The sequence below is a fragment of the Mus caroli genome, unplaced genomic scaffold, assembly GCF_978045245.1.
Source record: "Mus caroli unplaced genomic scaffold, Mus_caroli_1 scaffold_16, whole genome shotgun sequence".
Classification (NCBI taxonomy): Eukaryota; Metazoa; Chordata; class Mammalia; order Rodentia; family Muridae; genus Mus; species Mus caroli.
In genome coordinates this window covers 30,134,033-30,142,952 of record NW_028227271.1, presented here as the reverse complement: position 1 = coordinate 30,142,952, position 8,920 = coordinate 30,134,033, and the positions used below count along the sequence as shown (strand labels likewise).

The following is an 8,920-nucleotide window of genomic DNA, read 5'->3' as shown; positions in this document are numbered from 1 at the left end:
CGGCCTGTGTCCATCTATGACCGAATGGATGGAGGTGTGTGATGAGGCACCCAGGGGATACCATCCAGCCTTTAATAAGAAGGAAAGCTGATGTCTTGCATGTGTGGCTGCCTCCAAAGACACTGTATTAAGTGAAAAGAGCTACCATGGCAGGCAATATGGCTGATCTCATTCCTACCACACAGTTGACTCCCAGTCACCGGGAATGGCGGCTGGCTGGGTCAGTAAAGGATGAGGGCTACTGGTCCAAGACTTTGGGAGATGGGCAGAGTGGCACATTGATGTAGCACTGAGGGTGTAAGCTGATGTGCATGGGACATAGAACTAAAGCTCTGTTGGGGTGGGTGTTGTGGGTAGCCAGGAACCAGCTTTCCCTAAGACTTAGGGAGGTCAGGGGACCAACAGCTTGGCTGTGGCTGTTTGGGGACTGTGAGGGATTTAGCCCTTTTACTATGACTGAATGGAATTGAAAGGGAGTGGTCTTAGTATGGGCTGCCTAGAGCAAGACACGCTCCATCCCAGGATGCATGAGGCCACAGAAGTCAAGGGAGGGACTGATTCAGACAGGTGACTTCTTTTGAAGGCTCTGTGGGCTCAGAGGTACAGAGCAGACCAGAAGGACAAAATGGTACTTGCCCTGCAGTGGATAGCAAGGCAGGAGAAAATAGATGTGAAAATGCAGATGTGGGTGGTGGTGGTGTGAATGATGGATAGGCCACTCTTCCATGAAGCTGCCCCCATTCTCCCACTGCAGCACTGCTGTATCAGTCAGTGCGGCCGTGTAACAAATAGCCCCTGACAGTGAACTTGCTCATATGATTGCTGGAGGTTGGGTCTTCTCTCTTCCAGGTCCCAGATCCAACTACAAGCAAGGACATCCACTTCTTCTGAGGTTGTCTTGGTTCCTGGGCCTTCTTACAGCCTGCAGGCATGTATGGAGGGGAGTGATACCTCCCAGCCTCTCTCAGGGATTATGGCTAGTTCCTGGACCATGAGTGCTAGGGTGGCACAGCAGGGAGGCTATGCCACAGTGCTCAGTGCTCTTGACCTCAGGGAGCCCTGGCATCCACAGCAATTCCTTCTGGAGATTCTTACCTTGTCAGCCCCACATCCTTGATCCTTGGTGCTGTGTTCATGGGGCTGGGGTAGGGGAGGGCACAAGTCCACAGAGGCTTCCTGAAGCAGGAGACTTAGTCTGGCTCAAGTCTGGGCTGTACTTGAGTTGCTGAAGATAGGAGCTGATGATGGGCTCCCAGGCTCTGGAAACACTCCTGAAGTGCCCATGGCGGGAAAGTGTCGCTGAGAGGGATCAAGTTCTCAGCAGCCCCATGGGCATAGACTGACATGTGAATACCAGATGGATCTGAGTCAAGACAGAATATGAAGGTACTTTTGGACTCTCATGAGCCCTGCCCCATCCCCCTTCCAGATGGGGCCCCTTTAAACGCAAGATTCTGTCTTCCAGAAGGGCCCTCCCAGTCTCCTGGGCAGCCAAGTAAACAGAAGTGGGACCATAGCTTCTGACATGGCTTCCCCGTGTTCTGGAGACCTCAGCCCCACTGGTCTGGCCCCGCCCCCTGTCACCACTCCAGGTGAGACACACGGGGAAGATGTCTGATGAGAAGTGTGTGTGTGTATGTGTGTGTGTGTGTGTGTGTGTGTGTAAGGGGGATGGGGGGCGGTTCTGAGAATGTGGGAACAGGAAGCAGCATTCCAGCTATCTTCCAGAAAGTGGGGGTGGGGCCCAGGTAGTGGAGGACACCAGTCTTTCTTCTGAGTTCTTTTCTGCCCTCCCCCAAGCCTTTGCCCTGAGAGCCCTCCTGGGGGAGAACAGGCGGGGCCTTCTTTGTTCTGGCCACGCCTCCTTATGACCCTCTAAGACCCCAGTACTTCACCCTAGTGGGGTCACCACCCTCTCTGTTCACTGACTGTTTATCTATCATCCTGCTGACTTCTTCCCATCCCACGGCTCAGGCCTCTGGATTCATCTAGTTCAAGCTTGGTCAAGGCCTGGTCAGCATAGCGACTATAGCTCCCCTACATCCATCTTTGGATTCTTCTCTGGTCTGCTCCCTTGAGGAAGCTCCTGCCCTACTTGGGGGAAACACACCCTCTGTTTTTAGTCACCTCCCTGCACTCTCTGCTTTGTCTCACCTCCCACCCAGCCAACCTTCTCTTCCTGCTGCTCTTGATTGGCACCCCCTCCCATGGTCCCCCTCCATTGTCTGTGTCCTGTTGGCTGAAAGAACCAGGTCTTCACCCCCCTTTTTTAACAGCTGCCTGAAGGGCGCCTCCACCAGGCCAGGCCCCTGACTTCTTGGTTGCCTGGTCTCTCTCCTAGCAACAGCTAGGTGCCTTCACTCTGTGCCCCAGCTGCTGGCTATGAACCTCTTTCCCTGTGACACTGAAGCCATCTTAGGACTCAGGTACTTGCCCCCACACACTGATGCCTTGACTGTCCCACATTATCCACTCCCAGCCAAGGCCAGCTGCCCACCCTTCTCTCTGACGCAGCCACACCCAAGCCACCCTCTGCCTCAGGCAGAAGCATTCGCTTTCCACAGCCATTACCACAAAGGCAGGAGGCTCTCTGTCCTCTCTCTCAACCTCACTTCCCTTGTAGCGACTGCCTGATTTCTCTGCTCCACATTTATAACAAATCCTTGCTGCCTCTAAATCTCTCTCTCTCTCTCTCTCTCTCTCTCTCCCATTTGCTCTTGAACCTGCTCTAATCGGGCTTAATTTCTGCACTTCTCTGAAGCAACTCAGGTCAAGGTCACCGATGTCCTCCACCACGCTAAGTCTGAGGCCAGCTCTCAGGCCTCATTTGATGTGACCCACGGGCAGCACGTGACTCAGCCAGATCTGCTTCCAGAATCTCCCACACTGCTCCTACATCACTGTCTTCTCTTTGGTCCCCTCACTGGCTTCTCCTCTCTCTGACCTGGCAAGGACAGATGGCCCCAGGCTTGGTCCTGGATCTCTTCTCCTTCCCTCCTCTCCCCTCCCCTCCTCTCCCCTGACTTCTCCTCCCCCTCCCTCCTCCCTTCCTCCTTCCCTCCCTCCTCTCCTCCTTCCCTCCCCCTCTCCTTCCTCTCTTCCTCCTTCCCTCCCTCCTCTCTTCCTTTCCATCCCTCCCCTTCCCTCCCTTTCCCTCCCCCCTCCTTCCCCTCCCTCCCCAGGTGATTTCATCTACTCTTTTGGCTCTAAATGCCATTTCCCCAGGTCTGTCTCCAGCCAGCTATGTTCTCCATGGGTCTATCTGAAGGCTTCAACCCAACCCGTCCCAAATCAAACTCTCCACCCTCTGGCCTCAGTTGCTTCTTTTTCATCTTTGCCCTTCTCTAGCAAGTGGTGGCCAGAGGTTTCCCTCCTCCACAGCGCTCCCACTCCACGTCTCCACACTAACTAGCTTTAAGACATCTTCAACAGCAGGGCTCTTCTCACTGCTGTCCTGGCGCCAGCGGCTTCACCCGGACCAGAGGCAGCTACCACTGCCCTCTGTACTGTACCTCTGTAACTACTCACCTGGAACAATGGCAGGCTGATAAAACCACCCTGCCCATGCCCAGGGCTGTCACTGTCCCCTCTCCCATGACCCACTGCAGCCCTCTCTCCTCCAAAACTTGTCTCTACCAGCACCTCAGAGGAATTCCCACTGCCCCTTCTGTGTTTGCACCCGACCCTGGTATTGAGGACTAAGACAGGGACTTCGAAGGCAGCCAGGGAGACAGGATAGGCTGCAGGGATTGGGGCAGGGTTCACTGGTCCTCTGAGCTGTAGATTGAGGGTGTGGCCCTTGTAGGTCCTGCCTGTGCATCTCAAACCATCTGCAGGTCTGGCTCTCCCCACTGGGCTAGGTGGGTAACCTCCAGTTCATCTCTCCTCCTTGTATAACACCCCTCATCCTGCTCAAGGTTCTGACTCAAGAAGGCATTTGTTTACCTACGGAGGTGGAAGAACAGGCTTTGCTGTCTGGCTCATGGCTACAGGCAGTACCTAGCCCAGAGCCTGGTTGCACACAGCAGGTGCTCAGTAAGTGCACTAAGTAAGAATAGTAACAGAGGCCCCTAGGCATGGGTGTGGCACTGTGGGGGTTTATTGCAGCCCTACGGCATGGGTTTTCCTGTCCTTAGACCTTTGCCTGTAGCAAATATGGAATGTTGACCCCCATTGCATTGTGGGAGCCCACATATTTTCCAGCCTGAAACTGGGACTGGTCCCCATCCTGGGGACCAGCATCTGCTGCCATGCCAGGTCCCTGCACCCCGTATCTCTCCGTGAGAGCTCCACTCTCCTTACCCTTGCTTCCTCCTCATGGGAACCAAGCTGAAGACCCCAGGCCAGGCCTACAGTCTGCTGAATTCACAGTAGTCCGCTTGGATTTTGTTAAGTGGCCCCTCCTGCCCTAACGGCTGCTTGGCCGCCACCTGCTGGGTGAATCCTACTATCCTGAGCTTCCTGGCTAACTCGCTCCCCATCTTGAACTTTCTGCCCAGCAGCCTGACTTTTTCATACTCTCAGGAACTTGCAGGCCTTCACAGTCTGCTGATGCTGTCCCTCAAGACAGTGGACAATTTCCCCTTTGCAGGGAGAGGAGACAGGAGGTAGGAGAGAGGTCAGGGATGGAGGCAGGTCCCCCTTAGGTGTTGAGAAGGGGCTCATTTCTCACTCCCCAGTGGTCCCCACCTGTTTCTTCTGGCCCAGTGGTCTCTCCTTCCATGACCCCAGCCTCCCCGCGCCGGGGACAAGCGTGTCGCCCCCAGCCCCCGCTGACTGTCGCGCCCGCCGCAGGACCGGCTGCGCCCCCCGCACCGCGCTTCCCCGACATCTACGGCGGCGACGCACAGCTCTGGGAGGCGCATTTCCGCGGCATCGGGCGCGCCTACCGCGCTTTGGGCAAAGAGGACGACTTCGCTATCCGCGTGCTCACCGAGGACTTCACGCTGCCTTTTCCGTTCGCCTGGCCGCCAGGCCCGGACCCGGCCACCGGGCCGCTCTTCTACGATCCGCGGGACCGCGCGGGCTTCGACTTCCTGCTGCGCGGCCCTGGCGCACCGCCCCCAGCGCTGCTGCGACCCCTGCACGCCACGGCGCAGGCGGCCGAGCGCAAGCGGCGCCTGGAGCGCCTGGCGCTGAGCTACGCCGGCGCTGGCAGACCACCCGGCTTGGTGCTGCTGGCGCCCGCCGCCGCCGCCTTCCCTCCCGAAGCTGGCCGTCCTGCTTGGCGCGCCCTTCCCCGTGACAGCGAATAAAGCCTCTGCCTCTCCCGTCCCAGCGTCTGGCCTCGCCCTGTACCGTGCACCAGGGAAGCCGGGGAGGGGACGCGGGACACGATGCCTGCACCATCTCAACCGCCTAGTGAGTCTGAGAGTCAGGTGGAAAAGGTGACTCCGGCAGGCTGTGAGGATGAGATGATCCTGGGGAAGGTGGGAGGTCAATCCCCCAGTTGTCATTCTTGCTCAGCTCCAGGATGGGAAGTTACACGATCTCACCTGGTGTGGACTGCTTGGCCTCCAAGGAGTAGCTGGATGCTGGCTGTCCTTGTGTCTCACTCCAAGGGCCACCGCGTCTCAGGTTTCTATGACAGCCGCTAGGGATGCACAAGGGTAGAGTGTAAGCATGGAAAATATGAGAGAGGCAGTGTCAGGAAGGAGTTCTGACAGTCTCCAGCCTGCCTTCCTCTCTGTCCCCTCCCAGAAGGATGCTGTCTACTTCTCCCTTGAAAATCCGAGAGGATTTCCTGGAATGTGGCACATGTGACCTGGGCTTCCAGCTTGTCCCTATCTAGGTTGAAAATTTTAGGCAGAAGTCTGTGTGGGCAGCAAGGAAGGACTGCCTAGCTCTGGTGACATCTCTACATAGTGTGATATCAAGCAGTAAGGCTGAGTGGCCTTTAGAGAAAGGGCCAGGCTCCATCCTGATTTGGGGGGGGGGTGGCTTTGGGTTCCTGGTGTAGAGGAGCCCGTGGGCTGGAGGCCCGTTTCCACACAAGAGCATCTGGACTCAGAGATTTTGCTTCTGTTTTTGTTTGTTTCTTCTAATACAGGAGTTATTTATAATTTCCCAGTGCTGGGAGGAAAAAAAAATCCAAGTCTTGGCAGAACAACTTAGATGGAATGTTCACTTTAGGGGATGTGGTGGAGAAGCAGGGACAGGAGAGGGAAGAAAGAGGGGGAAGAGGAGAAGGAGCAGGAAGAGGAGGAGGAGGAGTAGGAAGAGAAGTAGGAGCAGCAGGAGAAGCAGGAGGAGGAAGAGGAGGAGGGGGAAGAGGAGGAGCAGGAGGAGCAGGAGGAGCAGGAGGAGCAGGAGGAGCAGGAGGAGGAAGAGGAGGAGGAGCAGGAGGAGCAGGAGCAGGAGGAGGAGCAGGAGGAGGAAGAGGAGGAGGAGCAGGAGGAGAGGGAGGAGCAGGAGGAGCAGGAGGAGCAGGAGGAGCAGGAGGAGCAGGAGGAGGAAGAGGAGGAGGAGCAGGAGGAGCAGCAGGAGGAGGAGGAGCAGGAGGAGCAGGAGGAGCAGGAGGAGCAGGAGGAACAGGAGGAGCAGGAGGAGCAGGAGGAGGAGGAGGAGCAGGAGGAGGAGCAGGAGGAGCAGGAGGAGGAAGAGGAGGAGGGGGAAGAGGAGGAAGAGCAGGAGGAGCAGGAGGTGGACACAGTACAACACCAAAGGCAGTTTAGGCTACAGAGGAGGGGATCTCTTCCTCTCTATCCTCTACTGCACTGGCCTGAACTCCAACTTCCGCTTTAGGCTCCTTCTCACCTTGGGTGTCACTTCAACTGTACCAAGGTGTCCAATGGTGTCCTCGTAACACTATCCTTCATTTGATTCCTAGTGAGGCAGCATCTGTCTTGACTGTGTACTGGTGTTTGTCTGTCCATATGGTATATTAGCTGTTTAGGCTCCTTAAAAGCTAGCAGCCCTTAGATTCGGAGGTTATCCTCCAAACACAGGCAGGGTATCAAGAAAGCCTGCTGAGCAAAGAAGGGGGAAGGAGGCAAGGCAGATCACACTGTGGGCGACTGGAGGCATTCCTCAAAGCCATGCTCCCAGAGACAGGAGGCTCACTGCCTCTTCATTGTGAGGAGTCCTCCAGGCCAGTATCTCCCCCAGGTCAGCTTGCACTGTGGGGATGAAGCACACATCTCCTCTCTCATAGCAGTGATGGGGTCATTTTGTGACTATGGTATAATAATGAAAATTTGGGGGTTGGGCCTTTTGTATTTTTAACCTTGCCTTTCTAGAAATTTATTTTCAAAGCAGTTTTCAAAGGCATGTGGTTGAGAGCTCAGGGGCAGACCCTTGGTCCGATCTGGGACTATAGGGCACCAAGACTCCCAGAGGAGTTATCAAATAGGAAACTAAACATCACAAGATGGCGGCATGAGAAATAATGGTACAGGCTATTTCAAGCAGCGTGTGAAAGCCTCTTCGAGAGGGTGGCACTTTAGCTAAGAAAGGGTAAGGAAGAGCCTGCCTTATACGGAGGGGAAGCAAGCTGAAGACAGAGGAGACCAGGTAGGCAAAGGCTAGGCAATCCCAGGGACTGGCAGCAAGGGTCAAAGGTCCCAGCAGGAGTTCTGCCAGGCTAAAGAGACTGAACTCAGGGGAGCTTCAACCACAGAAGGCATTGAGTGATCAGGTAATTGGAATGGCCAGTAACAGGAGCTTCAGGGAAGGGTGTTTCCCTGTTCCTGGGGCTCAAGGTTGTCAGGGAAGCCCTGCCCCTGCAGTTTGCTGGCTGTGCCCTCGAATTGGCCTCCCCACCAGGCTAGCTCAACTGACACAGTTTACCTTCACCATCTCCCTGGCCGCAGGCCACTGGCTTCTGAAAGCTGTTTCAGAAAGGACAGCCACATGTTTAGAAGCTGCAGGACCTCAAAAGTGGCCCCATGGTGAATGTGTCCCCATGTTCCAGGCAGTTTCTCACAGCAGTGGACAGTGGTCTGCGGCCACCCTAGTGAGTTCCTTTGTCAGGAAGGTAGAAAAATATTGGGCATGCCTCAGAGCCAAGCTCCCAGGGGCAGGAAGCCAGGTACTTAATGGCTGCCTCTCTAGAGGCCTGTCTATAGTGGGAAAGGTCAGAAAGGGTGAGCTGAGACACAGCTAAGAAGTTCAAGGATGTGGCCCCATGGCCAGCTTCTGCTGAATCTCCACCTTCCCCTCCGCTCCCAGAGAACGTTCTGTCCCAAAGAGCTACAGACCAAGGCCTCTATCATTTGTGTAAAACATGGCCAGACATCTGCATATGCCAAGTGGTGTTGAGGCTGTGAAGGTAGATTCTGCCTCTAGGAGCTCTGAGAGGAGGGCATGGTGGCAGGAAGGCCTGCTCGGCCCTTCCTGACCTCAGCTTCCCCTAATCGCCTCATTACACAGTCGAGGGCAGCACTCACAGAGCTGTTTTTTGCTATGGCCCCTGGCATAACTCTCCGTGTGTTTCATCATCTGGGACTCTTGGCCCCTCCTCTGTACCACTGATGCTGTCTCCAGCTGTCTGCCTTCCAAGTCTCATGATGTCTGGATCATAAATATGTGAGGCATGGCCTAGTTTCATTTCTGCTGCTGTGATAAAATTCTCTGATCCCTCTCCCCCCCCCAACCCAAAAGCAACTTAGGGGAGAAAGGGTTTATTTGGTGAACAATTCTAGGTTACGGTCCATCACTGTATGGAGTCAAGGCAGGAACTTTAAACAACTAGTCACATTATAGCCATGGTCAAGGGCAGGAAGACTGCTTGTTTACTTGTGCTCAGTTCAGTTCTCCACTCTTATACAGTCAGGCCCCCTGCCTAGGGAATGGAGCTGCCTACAATGGGCTGGGTTTTCCTAGGGAATGGAGCTGCCTACAATGGGCTGGGTTTTCCTAGGGAATGGAGCTGCCTACTGTGGGCTGGGTTTTCCACATCAATGAACTTAACTCAGACAAC

General features: G+C 55.3%; 1 protein-coding gene across 1 annotated transcript; it reads left to right on the top strand.

Annotated features, from left to right (window-relative positions):
• Positions 1 to 1,481: 1,481 nt before the first annotated feature.
• On the top strand, positions 1,482 to 5,455 carry CUNH8orf90 (chromosome unknown C8orf90 homolog). Its single transcript, XM_085831746.1, has 2 exons — positions 1,482 to 1,592; positions 4,795 to 5,455. The coding sequence occupies exons 1-2, from the start codon at positions 1,526 to 1,528 to the stop codon at positions 5,253 to 5,255; spliced, it is 528 nt and encodes a 175-aa protein (XP_085687872.1). The 5' UTR covers positions 1,482 to 1,525; the 3' UTR covers positions 5,256 to 5,455.
• Positions 5,456 to 8,920: the final 3,465 nt, after the last annotated feature.

Bases quoted from the DNA above. Each gene is read 5' to 3' on its own strand.
- CUNH8orf90 (XM_085831746.1), top strand. From the start codon at position 1,526: ATGGCTTCCCCGTGTTCTGGAGACCTCAGCCCCACTGGTCTGGCCCCG. The intron at 1,593-4,794 runs GTGAGACACACG...CGCCCGCCGCAG, and splicing joins GCCCCCTGTCACCACTCCAG to GACCGGCTGCGCCCCCCGCA.